At 52.4% G+C, this 20,676-nt stretch overlaps 1 protein-coding gene across 1 annotated transcript in view; it reads right to left on the bottom strand.

Moving 5' to 3' along the window:
* The window catches only part of ACTN1 (actinin alpha 1), a 105,503-nt gene that overhangs the window by 14,404 nt on the left and 70,423 nt on the right, over positions 1–20,676 (bottom strand). The window contains exons 5-11 of the mRNA XM_023182613.1: positions 20,194–20,281; positions 19,536–19,614; positions 14,572–14,653; positions 12,395–12,480; positions 4,202–4,294; positions 2,603–2,833; positions 721–868 (exon numbers count right to left, since the gene is read on the bottom strand). Of these exons, the coding sequence (XP_023038381.1) occupies positions 721–868; positions 2,603–2,833; positions 4,202–4,294; positions 12,395–12,480; positions 14,572–14,653; positions 19,536–19,614; positions 20,194–20,281 (807 nt within the window). The remainder of the gene's footprint in view (positions 1–720; positions 869–2,602; positions 2,834–4,201; positions 4,295–12,394; positions 12,481–14,571; positions 14,654–19,535; positions 19,615–20,193; positions 20,282–20,676) is intronic.

The following is a 20,676-nucleotide window of genomic DNA, read 5'->3' as shown; positions in this document are numbered from 1 at the left end:
CCCCATAAAACTCATGTCAACTCAGAACCTCGAGATGGAACCTTATTTGGAAATAGGGTCTTTGCAGACACAATTCCTTAAGATGACGTTACACGGCTGGATGCAGTGGCTCACACCTCTAATCCCAACACTTCAGGAGGCAGAAGCAGGTGGATCACCTGAGATCAGGAGTTCAAAACCAGCCTGACCAACATGGTGAAACTAAAAATACAAAAATTAGCTGGGCATGGTGGCAGGCACCTGTAGTCCCCGCTACTAGGGAGGCTGGGGCAGGAGAATCGCTTGAACCCAGGAAGCAGAGGTTGCGGTGAGCCGAGATTCTGCCATTGCACTCGATCCTGGGCAACAAGAGCAAAATTCTGTCTCAAAAAACCCCCCCAAAAAACAAAAAACCAAAGTGAACACTCAGGTGCTAGAGCATTTGACTGCAAGGTGAACATTCACACAGCACTGCACTATGCAGGAACTCCCCTCAGAACTTCGTTATGTATTAACTGATTCAATTCTTATAAGCCTGTGAGGTTGGTACTATTATTATCCCCACTTTACAGATGAGGAAGCTGAGGCAACCAGAAGGCTAATGAACTTGCCTAATGCCATGGAACTAGTAAGAGACCAAATGAAACAAACGAAAAGCAAAGAATAGCGTAGTGGCTGCCGGCTGGGCTGGAGAGTAGGAAAGTGAAGCCCTGGGGAAGCAGGAGGCTGGGTCGGCCTCACCGTCAGTCCAGGCCTCGTGGATGGAGGCCTTCTGCCGGAACTTCTCTGCCAGGTGGTCCAGCCGCTCCAGCCTCCGGATCTCATTCAGCAACCACTCCTCATAGCCCTTCTCCACCTGCTCCAGGCAGCCCCAGGCATTGTTGATGTCCTGTGGGGATGGGAGGTACAGGGTCAGGATCTGCCTTGGGCCTAGGCTTAAGGTCCCTTGGCCCCCTAGACCCCTGAAGGTGCCCCATGCCTTCCAGGAAGAGCCTCTTCCCTATCTCTGCCCCATATCCACCCCAACCAGGCTGCCCCACCTTACCTCCCATCTCCCACTGGTATTTTCTGGGCTCCCAGGAGCCAGGCCTCCTGGGGAAGGCATGGGACCTGCGTCTACATTGGTCACCCAGCTATGGGACTTTGAGAATAGAGTCCTATGGGGAAACAGCCCCAGGCTCTCCCTGACTAGGACTGGTTTGCCACAGGACTCTATCCAATCACAGGGGCCACACATGTGCTAAGGCAAAGGGCCCCCCCAGGGAAACAGACCAACAATGAATGAGGCAAGCAGGCACTGGAGCTGCCCAGCCTCCCCACGGTCCTGGATCCATTCATGGACTCAGGCCTCTGGGCAGTAGCCTGGGGCCTACAGAGACCCCGGCCTGGGTGAGCCGGCCAGAATTCTGGGAGGACAGATGCCGAGTGCAAACCCACACGCCCCTTCAGACAGGCCATGCCTCCAGTTTGTGCAAGGGTACCCAGCTGGGCAGTCGCTGGGGTTACACCCTGCAAGCCACCCTCCCCATCACATGTCCCCAGGCCAAGCTACATCTGTCCCCCAGAAAGGGTACTCTGTCTAATTCTCATAGAGCATCCTTAGGCTAGCACTGGCTCTGGCCACCTAAAAACTACTGATTCAGCCTCGGAGCCCCGAAATGACGGCAACTTTCCAAACTGCAGACACACTTGCAATGTATTCTCCCTCCACCACCCCCTGGGTTGCTCTCCCCACAATGCTGCCTGCCTTTCACCCTCCCTTTCTACACCTGTCATGTGCCTGGGACGCTCCTGTTACTTTTCACTTAGGGACAAAAAGCTCCATCATGGCAAATTTCTTACATTTTCTTCTGGGTGTTTCTCTGGCTTATACAATTTTTCCCTAAGTTGTGGGGACAATGTCAAGGGGGATGAATAACAAAAATAACCTAAAAGAAGAGTATTTTATGACATGGAAAGCTGGTCAGAATATAATATAAGATTGGAGTTTTTTGGTTTTTTTTAAAAGCAGCTTATTATATAAAACATGCTTTAGTTATCTGTCAGTGGACACTTGAGTACAAAAATGGGGAAAAATGTTTAATTTCAAATACATATGCTTTAGGATTCCCTCATATATTTACATGAAAAAACCAAAAAGATTAAAATCATTTTTTTAAAGTTGATACTAGGTAGTAAGATCTTCAGTAATTTCTATGTTCTGTATTTTGCTTATTTGTATCTTTGAAATATACCACTCAAAAAACCCCATGAAACTATTACTTAAGTAATAATATTTTTTAACTACTTAAGATTCCATGGAAGTAGAAATCAACTTGACTGCGATTCAATTATGCCCTGTTTTGTTCAGGGTGTCAAAAAGCATTGTGTTCACAGGGATGGTTTTTTGTGAGAGGGAGGTCTGGAGTAGATGCTCAGGGGTCTGGAAGGGCAAGCCTGACCCAGAATGGTCTGGGCAGAGGGGGCTGCCCCACATGGCCGAGTTTGGGCTTGTGCCTGGGTGGTAACTGGAAGCAAACACACCCATTCCCACCCCCATAAAGCTGACTTTGACCACGACTAGGAGCAGCTCAGAGGTGGAGGCAGTCCAGTTTAGGGGCCCAGGGTCACCCCCAGTGCTCACCGAGACCATCCTGCCCTCGGATGGCATGAAGGCGGGCCGGTTGCTGAGCCGCAGCTTGGTCTGCAGCGTGTTGAAGTTGATCTCCAGCTGGCACTTCTCCTGCACCTTGGGAGGCTTGTGCAGGCGCCGGTAGTCCCGGAAGTCCTCCAGCTTCTGCTGCATGGCATGCATGGTGTTCTCGGGCACCCGGTTCTCCAGCCACGGGATGGTGCGGCGGATCCATTCCAACAGCTAGGGCGGGAAGGCGGTGGGGGCAGGAGGTGAGGACGTGGGGAGGGAGTGTGCTAGAGCCAGCCTCCCTCTCCTCCCAGTCCTTCCGGCAAGGGGAAGGGGTCTCTCCTGATAGCACACTCCTTCCCAATTACCAACATTCCCAGGCCATGAAGCCAGCTTCCAGGGTGTTCCCTTTGAGAACCACAGGCTTCGTGAAGCCTGGCTACTAGAGTACATCGACTCACAGTCACATCACTCAACCTCCCTGCTTTGCTCAGGGAAGACCCATAGACCTGGTGTGAAAATAGTGCAACTAAAAGGCAGGAAGGAAACCTGGGTTTTAGCACCAGGTTCTAACTGACTTGGTCTCAGTTTCCTCATCTTTACCATGGAGGGGGTTAATAGCTGTTTCCAGAAGTTCTTGCCATCTGACTTCCTAGGAATCTAGAATGTGGGTCTCTGACTTAAAAGGGAGGAGACTGGCTTCTGGGCAGAGAGCTGGCCTGGAGCATAAGCAGGCACAGCCTGGACTGTTTTCCTTGAGCCAAGGTGATGGTGGTGGAGAAGGTGGAGGGGTGCACATGACAATAGGAATACACTGAACACCTGCAGGGGGCCAGGCACATCACACACATGGACTCATCTGAATCATCACAGAAACACTACGAAGCTAAGGGCTGTGATCATCTGCATGTTACAGAGGAGGCAACCAAGGCCCTACCAGGTCCTGGAACTTGCCAAGGTGACCTGGCTGGAATGGCAGAAATTTAAACCCAGGTACTTGGGTTCCAGAACCTGGGTTCTTACTATGCTGGGCAGCAGATCCCCCAAGAGCCTGGACTGAGAAGCTCAAAGGGCTGAATTCTTTCAAGAGGAGGAGGCTTAACCCAAATGTAGCCAATGGCAGAACAGGAAACCCAGCACTGCGTAATCCTGTCCCCTGAAAAGTAGGGGACAGCCACTACGTTTGGTAGCTGCTATGCTAGCCTGAGCCAGCACTAATTTACCAAAAGCCCTACCCTCACCCTCTTAGAACAAGATGCGCTCCTTTTCTCATTGAAGAAAAACTCACAGACTAAGAGTACACCAGGCTGGAAAGGGCTCTGACATCCCCTGGCTCAACTCTCACTTGACAAGTGAAAAAAACCAGACCCTGAGAGGCAAAGGGATATCCTAGGCTCATGATGACTCAGGGACTGGCCTCTGCCCCCACCTCACTACTTTCTGGGAGAGCCACAACAGAGCTCAGGCTGCCCTGGACTAGCTGTATTGGGATCAGAGACTATACCAGCCTGGGACTACACTCCAAGGAAAGATTTGGAGGTACACGTTCTAGGGGACTGACTCTTGCTAAAGACAGGCCAGGTGAACCCAGGGGGTACCCACATCACTGGCCAGCTTCTCGTAGTCTTCCATAAGCTGCTCGTTCTCCTGGTTGACGGCCAACACCTTGCAGATGCGATTGGCTGCTGTCTCCGCCTGGCAACAAGACAGAGAGAGTCACGACCAGCCAGCCCCAGCAGCAGGGGCACCTGGTACACACCTGTGCTGACAAAGCCCCTCCCATCCCTGCAGCTCCCTGTGACTGGAAGGGAGTTAAGAAGGCTGTGAGGCCACATTCCTCCTCTCTCCTTACCATCCTCCTTGCCAGCCCATGGCCAGGTCCCATGGGTCAGGTGAGCCTGGACAGAGGTCTTGGTGGCTGAACTGGGCCCCTGGAGAACAGCCTGAGTTTAAGGCCCAACCTGCAGGTTGGGAAGAAACTAATCCAATGACTGATATAATCAAAATGCTCAGGTCAGGTGGAGAGGTGAGAAAATTCATACCCATCCTGGAATTCCAAGTGGAGGCACTGGAATTCCAAGGCTTAGGACCTCTGGCTGGATTTTCCAGGATCTTGGAGATGTGGGAATTCAAATCTGGGAGTCCTGGGATAAAGTGCTGACTGAGAAATCATGGGACCTCTCGGGATCCCTGCAGAAAATCCCAAGGCTCTTGGCCCAAAGCCTGAAGCACTTTAGAGAAAACTGAGGGACCCCTCTACGGCACCCAAGTCCAGACTTCCAGATCAACCAAGTATGGACACAACGCCCAGCAAGCCCAGCGCAGGCCCCTCCGGGACAGCTAAGCACACATCATGCGCTGTGTGCCGGGCCAGCAGGGACCCAAGACAGGCCTCAACAGCAAAGGGAAGGGAAGGGAAAGGGACCGAATGGCAACCCAGGCAAAGACCAAGAAACCTTAATGGGAGAGCGCCTTCTGCAGCTGTGGGGGCTACTGTACCCCTAACACCAGCAGGGACCCAGCATTCCTGAGTCCACTTCAAACAGGTGATTTTAAAATCCAGCTGTATTCTTGCATACATTCCAACCTTACGCCAAGGGAGAAGTGAACTCAAAGCCTTTTGGGGGCCAGAGGTAGAAAGGAAGACAGCCTGGGGGTGGGAGAAGCTAGTATCTCCTGGGACCCTGGAGAAGGGTGTCCTGCAGATGAAAAATGATCCCTGGATTAACGAGTTGAAAGACAGGACCTCACAACTGGTTGATGAACACGACAAAAGAGGTTTCAACTGTAGCAAGATGAACTGAGGCTGGTCATAAGGAAGAGCTTCCTGAGAACGAACGTGCTTAGAATTGGAAGGAATGACTAAGATGGAAGATGGAAATGTTTTTTCCTTGAAGAACTTCTCGAATAAGACACCCGCCCACCAAATCATGTGCTTTGTGGATGACTGTCAGAGCAAGGTGTCAGAGTGGGTTGGGAGAAGCAATAAGGAGAAGGTGGGAGTGGCCAGAGGGTGGTCTAAGAGTCCCCTGAGGTGGGGACTTTGAGTCCTGGGCCTCAAGAAACTGAGACAGGGAGTCACATCCTTAGGCCCTCGCCCCCTGCCCCCAACTCAACCCTGTCCTGGAGATGCCATGGCTGCTTCTCACCCACAACTCCTGACTGATCGCCATTTCTCTCGAGAACCAACAAGCACCCATGGGGAATCCCAAGAAGCAACGAGGAGGGAAATGCTTTTCCTGAAGCCTGCCCAGGAGACGTGGAGCCCCAGAAAGCAAGCGGGGCCACGGGAACCAGGCCAGCGGCCTCATGGGGCTGGCTGGAGAGCAACTTGCTGGAAGCCCCAGACTACTTCCCTTGAAGGCTGGGGCAGGGGGCTGTGGAGAGACCCGTGTGTCCTCCTCCAGGCTGATGTTTCTGTGAGGATGTGCCACCCCTGCAGACTATGCCAGAGATGTGCCACTCAAACAGCTGAAACTCCTTGGCAGCTACTCATCACTGGCATGAAGCAATTGTGGCTGTGATTTTCTTGGATAAAGCCACCTTCACTTTGTTACTCTCCTGATCCATCGGCTCAAGGGTCATAAACTCTGATGTATACCAGTTTATCAAACTGATGGACTGAGGTCTGCATTCATGGGATTTTACATGTGTCCTGTGGGACTGCAAGAGCCTCGCCCATCCCTAAGAGCCTGCTGACTACTCCAGGGTCAGGGTCAGGGTCAGAAGGGCTCCCTTCTGGATGAAGTCTGGGGGAGATTCCGGGTGGGCCTCCTGGGGACTTTCCACAAAGATCCGACCGCATTCCCAAGCCTGAGTCTCAGCCACCTGCTCCCAGGCTGGCCTCTCCAGAAGGAGACTGACTGAGAATACCATCCATTATAACCAGTGAATCAGCCTTCAGAAATAACACACAAGTACCACGGGAGACATGAGAGCCCTTTCTGTATGGCAGGCCAGCCTGCAGACTCCAGCGGGGCTCCCTTGAGGGACAGCCCAGCTCCTACAGTACCTCTAGAAAGTAGGTTCCTGAAGTCCAGATTTGATTTTTCTAAAAAAAAAAAACCACGGCAGAATCCTCAGAACCTCATCCTTTCCCTTTCTCTCGCAGCCTGACTCCCCCAACAGGCAGGCTGCACCCCAGAGAAGCCCACTGGGTGATGAGTTGGACCTGCTTCCATAGTGGTCCCTTGATGAAAGCAGCTTCATCACCCACCAGCCTCAGTCTGAGAAGTAAGTTGAGGTCAGCTGGGAAGGCCAAGCTTAGTCAGGCCCATGGGACATGATCCCGGGAGCAGAAGAAAAGCGTGTTAGGGATGACAGGCCTTCTCCATCACCTCAAATTCCTGGTTTTCTAGCGTTTTCCTCTCATAGCTACAAGAACCCCATGAACTCTGAGGGATCTAGGAGAGAGGCACCCAGAACCACCAAGTACATAAAGAATCTCAAAGACGCTTTAGTCCAGAAGTTCAAAGGAGAGATTTGTTCTAGGGGAGGAAAGATTCCTTCCCTGAGAACCTCAGGAACTGAAGCAGCTTCAGAAGCAACTTCAGAAGAGAACCCCGGGAGAGCCCTGGCTTCAGGCTATTCCTGAAGAGGAGATGGGCCTCTCTGGACCCCAGCAAGAAGAACCAGGCGCCCTGACATGAGATAATGTAACAGATGCAACAGATAATTGATGGGTTCAGAAAATATTCTCTGGAAATGAGCAAAATGTTGCTTCCAAGTGCCAAAGGAGAAGACTACTAGAAATCTGTGTTTCCTTTCCCTTAGTTGGTATTTTCATGGTCATTTTGGTTTGTTTTATTTTGTTTGTTTTTTGAGACAGAGTCTTGCTCTGTCACCCAGGCTGGAGCGCGATGGCACAATCTCAGCTCACTGCAACCTCCGCCTCCAGGGTTCAAGCCATTCTCCTGCCTCAGCCTCCTGAGTAGCTGGGAGTACAGGTGCGTGCCACCAGATCTGGTTAATTTCTGTATTTTCAGTAGAGATGGGGTTTCGCCATGTTGGCCAAGCTGGTCTCAAATTCCTGACCTCAGGTGATCCACCAGCCTCAACTCCCAAAGTGCTGGGATTACAGGTGTGAGCCAATGCGCCCAACCCGAATTTTCATGTTTTTTTTGGCCTACTTTAGGCTGCGCTATTATACAACTTAACATACAATGAATTTTGTTGTATATTCAAGAGTTATTTTTTAAAAGATATGAACTATTACTATCCTCGAGTACTTAGCTATCCCAAGCCAAACTGCTACCCTAATAGTCAGCATCCGATTGCCTGATACAGGCACAGTCTGGAGAGGAACTGTCTCCAAGGTGACATCAAAACACCCAAACATGGCCAGATGATGTGCTGTGGCTCCACCACCCACAACCCACAGATTCACATGAATGCTACGAGGATCTCATCTATGTCATCTTTAGCCAAAACATTCCCAAATCTGCTTTTTTCTTCTTCCCACAGCTGTCCACTGCCCAGTCTTTCCCTCTGTCCTGAGTCAGCCACCAAGCCCAGGGTTCCTGCTAACAGAGCTCCAGATCAGCAGGGATCTCAGAGCAGGCATCCGAGCTTCCTTGTGGTGAGTGGGCCAGGGTGGGTGACCAGGCAGAGGGGAATTGGCCCCTTTCCCCAGGCAGCCCACACTTTGCCAGCTTCCTCTCCTGCCGCAGGCTCCGCCTGCACACCCCAAAGCTTCTTGCACAAGCTGTGGTCACCTCCCTCCACAACACTGTCTTCCCCTTCCCAAGGCCTTGCTAAGCCTTCCCCCTACAGACCCTCATGTTCACGTTTCTGCTACTCAAGACCACCTTGGTGGCCGGCAGTCCTGTGACTGCACCTGCCCTGCTCAGATCTGGGGCAGAGCAAGGCACAGGTCAGACCGCAGCCACTGCCGGCTCTTTTTTTTTAGGGTTTTCCCAGATGGCTCATGAATTTCTCTCAGATTGAGTCCATGCCTTCAAGTGTTCTTTCTCAGAAACAGCAGACCACGAACTCTAAAACACGAGTTACATCAACAAAATCTTAATGCTCTCCACCCATTCTAAGTCCCTGTAAAGGAAGAGGAGGGGAGAGGGAAGCAGAGAAAGAATCAGAACCAAAACCCACCTGTCAAACAGCAGTTGGTCCTCATCTAATGAGGCAAATCAGTACACAGACTTATACAGCACGGGCCTGTACAGGCACACAAGCCGTGCACCACACGTGCACACACACATTAGGCGCTGTTGCCTTTTCATTCCACTGTACAAGTTTGGGTGACAGAAAGACAGTGGAGAGGATGGAGGGCACTGGGCAGGGGTTTTGGAAGATTTTCCCCATTGGTGCCAGTCCGAAGACAGACAAGACAGGAGTGTGTGAGTCAGGGAGAGTCCTTCCTCTCCATCAGCCCCACCACACACGGCGAGGTGGGGTTCCCCTCCCCTGCCTGCTCAGATCGAAGCAGTCGCCTTAGACGTGGTGGGGGCAACTCTGGGTCAGAGCCCTGACCAGGACATGAGAGGACAACCACCACCACCACCAACCCAGCTGTGACCTTGCCCTCAGGTGTGGATAAAAGCAGCGTGAAATGGTTGCAACAGGGATGAGTGAAAGGGAGGGGGGCATGGGGAGGTGGCATGAGATTTGGGAGCAAGAGCAAGCTGTTACCCACACACCACCCACACCACACACCCTCACACACGCCACACCCACAGCACTCCCCTTCACTCCACACACACACCACACACGCCACACCTCACACCACACACACACATCACACCCACACCACACCCACACCTCACACCCACAGCACACCACACCCCTCCACACCACACACCCTACACCTCACACCCACAGCACACCACACCCCTCCACACCACACACCCCTCACACACGCCACAGCCACAGCACTCCCCTTCACTCCACACACACACCACACACCGTACCTCACACCACACACATACCCCACCCCCACAACCCCCCATACCCCTACACACCACACACACCCACTTCATACCCCCTCCACCCGCACGCATCTCACACTCCCTTCCAAGTTTTGTCACCAGCCAGGACACAGTGAAGGCTTCAGAGACAGGGAAGGCCAGCATCGATGGGCATGAAGCCCGGGACAGACCCCTGAAGGAGAAGGGGAGAGACTGGAAGAGGGGGAAGGAGCTTTGGGAGGAGGGGAAAAGACCATAGCAGAGAGCTCAGCCTGACCATGGACACGGGCAGGTGCACACCTGCGGCTATCGGACCAGGAGGCCAATCAAGGCAAGGGAGAGAAGCTGCTCACACCCTGGCCACGAGAGGCAAAGGGAGGGGGCACAGGAACAGCAGTAGGAGAGGTGAGAAGGACAAAGAGGAAGCAGAAGGCAGGCCAGAGGAGAGGCCGAGAGGGGCTGGGCAGGCTGGGGGGACACCTATGAGAAGGAGCCTCCAGATGGAGCTGCTCTCCTGTCTCTGGTCCACACCAGTGAGCCCTGGAAGGAAGTTCAGGAGGGTCTTGGACGCCCAACCAGGCAGGGAACAGGGCTGCTGCCAGCTCATATGGTGTCTCTGGATCATTTTTCACCTCTTCCCCAAGGGCACTTCTACTGGGAAAATGTCCTACTGATTTTGTTAGAAGACATTTTCACCTCCATCTGTAGGATCACTTTAGTAATCAACATTCAAATCTCCGTCATCCACTGCACACACATGGCACTCGTGGGTAGTCTGCAACCTGCACAACTGTCCATGGCAGCCTGGTTGAGAAGCATCAGGCAGGGCTCTGGTCTGGACTCCCTGGAGAAGGCAGGAAGACCTCTCCCTGCTCTGGCTGCTGGCTAAATTTGCGAGGATGGCCTTGCTCAAGCAGGAAGGAGGGAGAGAAAGAGGGAAGAGGTCCTGGATGTTTAAGGAAATAGCAAGCACTGCCAAGAGCTGTGCTGCCTGGGATAAGGGCTATTGATGCGGGCTGCAGGGAAGAAGCTGAGACCACAAGCTTCTTTCTTGCTTGTGGTATCCGCTATGCCCATGGCATAGGGACAGAGACACAGGAGGTCATTCAGAGGCTGGGGTTCTCTGGCATCTTCAAGTGTCCTGGCCAAAGTTCAGAGTACTGTCCCCCTGCAAGAGAAGGAGGGGCTTCTCTAGTCCCTCCTTCCATCCCAGGGCCTGCTGCTGGAGTGTCAGGGAGGACGGAAGAGATGGGCAAGAGGGGAGAGTGGAGGAGGCCGAGGGAGAGCTCACCTTCTGCGCACCCGAGAAGGCGTGGCCGTGACATGAAACATTAGGTCACACGGCCTTCCCATCCGGCCTTAGCGTGCCTACACATCTGCACAGAGAAGGAGAAGAGGTTGAGAGGAGAAAGTAGGCAGCGGTAGCAGCACAGAATAAACCCAAACAGCCATGGTGGACGGAAAGAGGACACAAGACAGACGGACAGACAGAAAAGGAAGGAATGAGCAGAAAGAGAAAAAATGAGACCGCAGGGGAGGGAGTGGGTGGGAGGTGAGCAGAGTCTGAGGCAGGGACGGCACAGGAGAGGTGGGAGAGGGCGGGGGCTCCCATCATGCATTTTTTTGTTTTGTGGTTGCTTTTTTGCTTTGTTTTGTTTTGTTTTTTGAGACAGAGTCTCACTCTGTCACCCAGGCTGGAGTGCAGTGGCACAATGTTGGCTCACTGCAACCTCTGCCTCTCAGGTTCAAGCGATTCTCCGGCCTCAGCCTCCTGAAAAGCTGGGATTACAGGCGCACGCCACCACACCTGGCTAATTTTTGTATTTTTAGTAGAGAAGGAGTTTCACCATGTTGGCCAGGCTCGTCTCGAACTTCTGGCCTCAAGTGATCCACCCGCCTCAGCCTCCCAAAGTGCTGGGATTACAGGCGTGAGCCACCGCGCCCGGCCTCATCATGCATTTTCAGATGGTCGCTCAGATGCCACGTGGAGGGTGGGAGATCTGCATGAGACATGAAGGTTCTGTGGACACGGTGACGTTGTGCTTCCTCTAGGGTCCTGCCTACCAGGGAGGTCTGGGGGAGGGGGTGTGTGCTGCCTAAGCCTGGTGATGAAAACCTTCAAATCTTCAATGTCCGCGGCATGAACAGTACCCTTTAGTCGTGGTACCCCTGTGTGGTGTGGAACCTGCACAACTGAACTTTAACCTCAGGCCTCCCAGAGCAAAACTGGGCCAGGACACTTGAAGGGGCTCACAGCTGCCCACCCCCTCTCCATTCCTCCCAGAGGTTCTGCTTATGTCTGAGAACACAGAGTGCAGCATGGCCGCATGGGAGTCCCAGGCAGGATACAGGAGAAGGCACTAGAGCCCAAAGGGGCTGAGGACAGATCTGCTAAGTCATGCCCATGAGCAGGACAAAGGTGGGGCTTTATGATGCCTTTGCCAAGTGGGTAAGTGAAGACTGGAGTTGCCTCCCAGCATTGCCCTTCTAAGGGAACTCCAGCTGCTCTGTTTAGCCAGTGGCTTCAACAGACCTGGGCATGGAAGGGCTGCTCCTGTTTACCTTCCAGCCTTCCAGAACCTCCCGGGCTGCCTCATGCACACAGCCCTTCCTGCTTAAGCCAGTCATCTGGGTCCCAGAAAGTGGGGTGCTGCCCAATTTTCTTGTTAACAGTAGAAGATGAGAGAGAGGTGTGGGGTGGGAGAGGAGCCAGGTAAGAACAACACGCCACTTCAGAACCAGGGGCTGCCTCTGTCTGAGAGACCAGACCATCCAGATACCTGTCACCAGGAGAGGTGGAGGCGGGCAGGAGGACAGAGTTTGGGGTCCAGCAGGAGGTGTGCTGGGCATGGAAGGAGCAGGGGGCCCCGGGTACCTTCTGGGCTCCAGAGAAGGCGTGGTAGAAGCTAGACACGTAAGTCATGATGGCTTTCTCATCCGGTCGGGCAGTTCCAACGATGTCTGTCAAGAAAAATCTGGAGTTAAAGCCCGCTGGTTCCAAGAACACCACACACCCCCAATGTGATGCAGAAAGAAGCTCACAGCACCACCAAGTCTTCTTGCCAAAATGTGGAGCCCGAATCTAACCAGCCTCTGGCGTCAACTTGTGCTTGTGGGAATGTAAGTAGAGGAACACGTGAAATGAAGCCCCAAAGAGGCAGACAAACCCAGGAGAAGGAACTTGCTACAGGACAGTGGCCCCATTTCTGTAACAAGTTCAATGGCAGGAATAAAAGGGGTCAAAGTGGGGAGAGAAGTCCTAGACATGGGAAAAGCTGTCAGAAACACAACCGAATGCCAGCATGGACTTTGTTCAGATTTTGATTAAAACAAACCAACCCTCAAAGAAATGTCATAGGTAATTATGGAAATTTCATTATGAACTGGGTATCAAATGGAATTATCAATTTGCTAAATGTGAAAACTTCATCGTTGCCTAAGAAAATAACTCTACTTTTAAGGTATGTATTCAGAAGCATGCAGTAGTAAAATGATGTGGTATCTCAGAATTGCTTTAAGATACTCCAACCAAGAAATAAGAAAAAAACAAAGTGTGGCAAGACCTCAGTAGCCATTCTATCTGGATGATGGAAATTGGAAAGGTCATCATGCTATTCTTTCTGCTTTTGCCTGGGTTTTTATGTGTTTGAAAATTTTCCTCATGACATTTTTGAAATTTTAAAAGCTACTGGTGGCTTTGGGAGGCCAAGGCAGGCAGATCACTTGAGGCCAGAAGTTCGAGACCAGCCTGGCCAACTTGGTGAAACCCCGTCTCTACTAAAAATATAAAAATTAGCCATTGGTGTGTGCCTGTAATCCCAGCTACTCGGGAGGCTGAGGCAGGAGAATCGCTTGAACCTGGGAGGCGGAGGTTGCAGTGAGCTGAGATCACACCACAGCATTCCAGCCTGGGTGATACAGGGAGACCCCGTCTCAAAACAAACAAACAAACAAAAAAAGCCACTGGTGGGGCAGAAGGGCAGGGAGCAGTCTGGACCCCACCGCGGTCTTTTCCTGTCCCCATAACCCTTTTCTAGCCCCTCAGCACTGAGCAGGTGGGGCCAAGGAGAGCACACAGGGAAGTGGCCATGGTGCGTCAGGCTCCTCCCAAGGGGCAAGCACAGAGATGGGACAAGAAGACCCAGCCTGACCCCAGCCTGGAGCTGCCAGCCCTGGCTTCATGAACCCACAGGCCCCTATGCTCCCAGATGCCTCCCTTCCCCCTACAGCCCCTGCTCACCCCATCCGAGATGCTCTGCATGGGGAGAGGGGCAATGGCGGGGTCAGCGGCCAGGAAGAGCTGGGTTTCCAGCCCCAGGCCCAATCTTTGGTAAGGCTGTTCTAGTGTCAAACCCTGAACCTGTCCCCATCCAGGTGTCCTGGTTAGCAGCATTTGGGACACCAAGGCCTTGGTGAGGAACATAAAAGTCGACACTCAACTTAGGCCCCCTCCTTCCTTCCCTACCCCACATGGAGCTACTTCCTCTGGCTGGGATCTGCCCAGCAAGGTCAGAACTGGACACTTCCACCACTGAGAAAGTCCAAGCCATAGTTCTCTAGCACCCTCCTCAGAAGATGCTAGAAGGAAGCCAGGGTTACAGATGAGAGCAAACACCATGCCCAGTCAGCCCCAGTCATAGCTGGGGCATAAGGAGATGCTAAGCTCAGCCGTCCAGAGACCGCCCAAGGCTCAGAGGGTTAGGACAGTGCACCTCTCAGCAAGAGAAACTTCCCATCCCAAACTGTGTCGGACAACAAGGGCACACTTCCCCGCACCCCAGCACCTGCTACCCTGACTCCAAGACAAAGACGAGACCCATCCTCAGGCAATCGATGCAAGAACAGCCCCTAAGCCCTTTGCAGAATCAGCTAACACCTCTCCCTCCAAAGCTCAGGGAATGATGGAAGAATCCCCAAGAGGCTGTGATCCCCATGCTCCTCAAATGCAGTCCCAGAAGACCAGGCCCTGCTCCTGTCCAGCCCTGGACTTCTTAGCCACTGAGTGACAGGGGGGGGGATGGGCAAGAGACACAGAAGGAAAGCGACTTTCACCTTCGGCATCCAGCATCTTGGGGATATCCAGGTACTTCTCTGCCACATCAAAAGCTGTATTCAGATTTGTGAGTGGATCATCCTAGAGGGAGAAAAGGAGGAAGGGATGATAAAGTGAGAGCCACAGCAAGTCACTGGCTACTCCCAATTGGGTGGCCACCCAAACTGGGGAGCAGAGCAACTTTCTCCCAGCCCCAGCTCGATCCTCAGGGGACAGTTCCAGATGTGGAAGGCTGGTCTCACCACTGGGGCTCACTGGTTGGAGGTTTAAAGCATTCTCTTTCCCCCTTCAAGCTTCAGATTGTCAGGGAAATGGGGCGAAGTAGTCTGCAGCCTGAGTCGGGAGTAGGAATGAGTTCCTAAGAAATGTGTGCTAGGAACAGGGCACTGGCCTATTCACCATCCATCCTGGCTTCTGGTTTCAGCTCTGCCTCCCACCAGTGGGACTCGTGGGTGGATAACCTGACCTTAGCTTTTCCACCCATAACTCAAGAGTTGGAGTAGGGAGCTCTAAACTCTAGACTAGTCAAGATTCGGAGCAGGACCCCTCTGGTGCTCACATTCCATGAAATTTGGAGGCTCCTTTAAATAGCCACAGCTTTGGACTCTTCTGGCTTCTGCTACCTTCTCAAGAACACTTAGCAGGGATTGGCAAGGATGTTGAGAAGCTGTAATCCTTGTGCGATGAATGCAACATAAACGTAGGTGGAATGTCAAATGGTACAGCTGCTGTAAGAACAGGATGGTGGCTCCTCAAAAAATTAAACATGGGATTACATGGTCCCACAATTCCACTCGTGGGGAGATACTCAAAAGAATTGAAAGCAGGTTCTCAAAGAGACTTTTATACCTCCATTGTCCACAGCAGCATTATTCACAGTAGCCAGGAGGTAGAAGCAACCCCAGTCCCCATAGATGGATGAACAGATAAGCAGAACGTGGGCATACGCCCAACGGAATATTATTCAGCCTTAGCAAGGAGGGAAATTCTGACATACACTGCAACATGGATGAACTTTGAGAATGTTATGCTAAGTGAAATAAGCCAGACACAAAGGACACAGGCTGGGCGCACTGGCTCATGCCTGTAATCCCAGTACTTTGGGAGGCCGAGGCAGGTGGATCGTTTGAGGTCAGGAGTTCATGACAAGCCTGGCCAACGTGATGACACCTGCAATTAAATACAAAACACCTGCTAAAAATAGAAAAATTAGCTGGGTGTGGTGGTGCGTCCCGGCTACTCGGGAGGCTGAGGCAGAATTGCTTGAACCTGGGAGGCAGAGGTTGCAATGAGCCAAGATCGCGCCACTGCACTCCAGCCTGGGCAACAGAGTAAAACCTCGCCTCAAAAAAAAAAAAAAAGGACAAACACCATATGGCTTCACTTTTATGAGGTTCCCAGACAGAAAGCAGAATGGTAGCAGCCAGAGGCTGGGGGCAGGAAAGAAAGGGGGATTACCATTTAGTGGGTACAGACTGTTTTGCAAGAAAAGAGTTCTAGAGATGGATGGTAGGAACAATTGTACAATAATGTGAGTATATGGAATACCCCTGAACAGTAAAGTATATTTAAAAATGTTTAAAGTGGTAAATTTTGTTTCGTATATTTTACCACAAGTTGTTTTATAAGTTTTTAATGCAGGGGGTAAAAAAACCTTAGTGGAAGAGTTTCTGGCTGGGCCCTTCTCCTCCATTCTTGGTTCCCCAGACTAACCTAGAGCAAGCTGGTTGTGTCGGCCCAGGACTCAGTTTCCCTGTTTGCTAAAGGGAGAAGTATAGGGTAATAAAAAGATAAATACATCATCCAGGATGTTTTCAGGAGGAAATTGTTCTAAACAGAGAAGGTGGGGTCCTTCTGGGAAAGTCTCCAACAGCAGCCAGGAGGGTGAACACTGCCGAGTAGTTAAGGTCATTTCCATCCAGGGCCTTGAGCAGCAGCTGCCAGTGCTCAGGTCCAGGTACACACACACCCACCCCACGTGAGTCCCAGGGACCCCAGGGCCCCATGCCCACCCATGGCTGCTGCAGGAAAGAAGAGCTTCCCAGTCGGAGCCCCTCAGCCCTCTCTCCCTATTCCTCAGCACCAGCTGGTCTTGCAACCTCCTTGTTCTCCGGAAGGGTGTTCCTGGTTCACTGGGCCCAGGTGTGTGCTAGGATTTGGACTGGATTTTACTGATGATGATATTGAATTAAAAAGAGTGGAAGCAGGCCGGGCTCGGTGGCTCACGCCTGTAATCCCAGCACTTTGGGAGGCCGAGGCGGGTGGATCACGATGTCAGGAGATCGAGACCATCCTGGCTAACACAGTGAAACCCAGTCTCTACTAAAAAAAAGAAAAAATTAGCCAGGCATGGTGGCGGGCGCCTGTAGTCCCAGCTACTCGGGAGGCTGAGGCAGGAGAATGGCATAAACCCGTGAGGCGGAGCTTGCAGTGATTGCGCCACTGCACTTCAACCTGGGCGACAGAGCGAGACTCCATTTCAAAAAAAAAAAAACGAGTGGAAGCCAGGTGTGATGGCTGTGACTGTAATCCCAGCTACTTGGGAGGCTGAGGCAGGAGGGTCACACTGAGACCAGAAGTTCAAGACCAGCCTGGGCAATACAATGAGACTTCATCTCTACAAAAAAATTACAATTAAAAAACAGAAGGGGGCCAGGCGCAGTGGCTCACACCCGTAATCTCAACACTTTGGGAGCCCGAGGCAGGCAGATCACCTGAGGTCAGGAGTTCAAGACCAGCCGGCCAACATGGTGAAACCCCGTCTCTACTAAAAATACAAAAATTAGCCGGGCGTGGTGGTGGGTGCCTGTAATCCCAGCTACTCGGGAGGCTGAGGCAGGAGAATCACTGGAACCTGGGAGGCAGAGGTTGCAGTGAGCTGAGATCGCACCATTGCACTCTTGCCTGGGCAACACAGCGAGACTATGTCTCAAAAAAAAAAAAAAAAAAAAAAAGAAAAAAGGCTGGGCATGGTGGCTCACACTTATAATCCCAGCACTTTGGGAGGCCAAGACGGGTGGATCACCTGAGGTCATGAGTTCGAGACCAGCCTGACCAACATGGCGAAACCCCATCTCTATTCAAAATACAAAATTAGCTGGGCATGGTGGTGCGCGCCTGTAATCCCAGCTACTCAGGAGGCTGAAGCAGGAGAATCACCTGAACCCGGGAGGCAGAGGTTGCAGTGAGTAGAGATCACGCCATTGCACTCCAGCCTGGGCGACAATAGTGAAACTCCGTCTCAAAAAATAAATAAATAAAAATAAAAAACAGAAGGGGAGACAGAGACAGCGAAACAGGGAGAAATTGGCAGAGATAAATAAAAAGACAGAGAGGGAGAGTGTGTGGGAGGGCGCTAACTGGGTATCAGAAAGAACCCCTGGACTTTCACCTCCCAAATGACTGATGCTTCCAAATTCTTCAGAGTAAGGGAGGGGGCTCCAGAGCCACGGTCAGCACAGACCCCTTTATGTGGGGATGCCCAACAGCTGTGGATGAACTGGCCACTGACACCCCAGCATACTCAAGCAGGGACAGAGATACGTGCACACCTGTCACCAAAGCCCATCAGCTGAATAGGATGTGGTGATGATGCCTTCAAAAGAGAAAACTGCCACCTCTAGGATATTCCCCCTTGGCCACGTTTGATTTGGCCACACAGCTTCCCAGCAGGACAGGAAGTTCCTCTCTTTTTTTTCTTCCTTGCAAAGCAGCTGAGGAAGTGGGCCAAGGATCCTCTGCCCCCAGGAGGTTAGCTGGGGAAGGGCTGGCCCCTGCTGTGGCTCCTCTCCTTCAGCAGATGGGCCCTTCCAGTGGACAGAGGCCTCAGCCCCAAGCTTCAGGTGACGGGGCAGTGTGTGGGGGGCTGGCGGAGGCGGGGCGCAGTACAGGGAAGCAAGTAGGAATCTGCTCCTTCCCTCCCTCAAGATCCTTTTTGGCAGCTTGCCATCCACCCGCCCGCAGCAAAGGACCTGCCACCACCACGAGTTGCACAGCAGCTCCTGCCCCAGCAACACTAGACCTCTTCTGACCACTGAGAAGCAAGACGCCCTTCCTGGAGGCCCAGGCAAGGCAAGAGCTACACTGAACACTGTGTTCTCCAGCGTCAAGGTGAAGTAGAGACACACAAGTCCAGCCACTCCTTGAAGCCTCCCTTGCCAAGAGATTTGAGCACAGATAGGCGACATTCCAACCCCAAGTCACCAACTGGGGGCTTGGGAAGGGCCTTTCCCGGGATGGCCATGCCATTGCGGCCTCTTGGCACCAAGATGGACCAAGAGGGAACTTGGAGAGTATGGTCAGAGGGTCCAGGAGGGAACCTGGACAGTGTGGTTAGAGGGTCCAGGACAGGTTTCTCCAAGGTCCAGGGCAGTGTCATCCAACCAGCTCAGACACTGAGAACCACCATGAGGCTAGAAACACAGCTCCCACTTCCACATCTGTCCCCACTCCACACATCCACTCATGAAGAATCACTGCAGCTTCATGCTGAAGGCGGGAGTGAAACCAAAAGAAAATCCCCCAGCCAAACTTCAGCAATAAAGGAAACCAAATCCATGGATAGGATAAGCTGCCCAGGACTGCACAGGAAGTCAAGGACAAGGCGGGGATGAACTGTCTCTTAGAATATGTGTCTCCTCTTTACAAGTCCCGGAAAAACAGAAAGGAGAAACGTTATGTACCATTCCATCCCTCTGACAAAGCTGCTGCCACAGCTGTGATATTTTTCCTGGTGGGCTGTGTATGTGTGCAAGAACACACACCACGCACAAGGCTAATGACGTTGCCCTAACAGGGAAGGTGTTTTTCTCTTCACTTTCAGTTGGAGCTCGGTCTGGCTATTCTAAGAGGCCAACCCCGCTCAGGTTGGACCATGGACTGTCACGGAAAGGGTCCTAGTCCTGCTCTTTTCTCACCCCACCTGCCAGAGACCCAAAGTGGCAGGTCAGGTGGGCACACATACCTTCCGCAGCTTCCCGTAGTCAATCAGCTCGGGCCGGTGTCGGTGGATCAAGGCACAGAAGCCGAGGCCATCCTTCCAACTGCCCGGGGAGAGAGAAGAAGGGGTAGGCTGGTAAATGAGGCTGAACAAACGGGCAGCCAAGCACTAACCAGGGCAAAGCAGGGGCCTCCTGGACTCCAGAGAGATGAACACAGAGCTTTCTGGAGCAGGAGTTAGAAGACGGGACGGGAAGGGACATTTGTTCCTGCCACAATCCCAGGCACTGGGGTCAAGACTTTGTGGCGGGGTTGGCAGGTTGAGATAAACCTGCCATATCCAGCCCTACCCACAACCAAGGCCCACGGCCCTAGTCTGCTGTTCCAGAGCCCTGGGCTGGGACTTCCTGGACAATTTCCTTGGGGACGCTCCCAGTAGCAAAAGCATCAACCAAAGTTATATCAGGCAGCAGCCCTAAGACACTGCAGGGAGAGAGACAGGGGGATTCAGAGGGATGGTGGCACCCCCTTCCCATGGAAAGCTACTTCTTCCACCAACAGTCTCCACTTGGTTCTAAAGCTGAGACTGACCCAGTCAAGGCGGGGGGGGGGGGAGGGGGGTCTGGGAGCTCCCAGGGGAGGCAGCCTGGTTCTGCGAGAGCCCCTCAGCCCCCAGCACTCACCTTATGTGGAAGTTCTGGATGTTGACGTTTTTGTAAGGGGCCGTCTTTCTCTGACACCACAGGAGCAGCCCTTCCTTGGCTGAAGTCTCTGTGGGGAAGGGGACCGGGCAGCGAGGTCAGAGGGCTGACTCGGTGGAGGAAGGGATGCCGGCTGATGGAGGCCCCACTGTGACCCCTTGATGCCAACCCTCCTTCAGAGGGCTGAAGGAGGAGCCCTGGCCATCAAGTCTATTCCCTTGACAAAGTTTGAGAAGTTATTTGAGAAACAGAAAAAGCAAGCTGGGAAGCTTTTCAGAGCTAGTTGTGCTATACATATAAATTCTGAGACAACAGTTTTTCCAACTTCAAGAATTATCTCCCCCTACTCCTTTTATTCAAAGAAATGGTAATGATAAAAAATAAGTCAGCAACCTCTATCAGGCTGAGGGGGAAGGTTTGATTGATCTGAGAAATCTACACATCCAGGGGTCTCCAGACAGGGGA

The sequence above is a fragment of the Piliocolobus tephrosceles genome, chromosome 6 (assembly GCF_002776525.5).
Source record: "Piliocolobus tephrosceles isolate RC106 chromosome 6, ASM277652v3, whole genome shotgun sequence".
NCBI lineage: Eukaryota > Metazoa > Chordata > Mammalia > Primates > Cercopithecidae > Piliocolobus > Piliocolobus tephrosceles.
The sequence above is the reverse complement of the archived record's forward strand: the minus strand, read 5'-3'. Positions and strand labels throughout refer to the sequence as shown.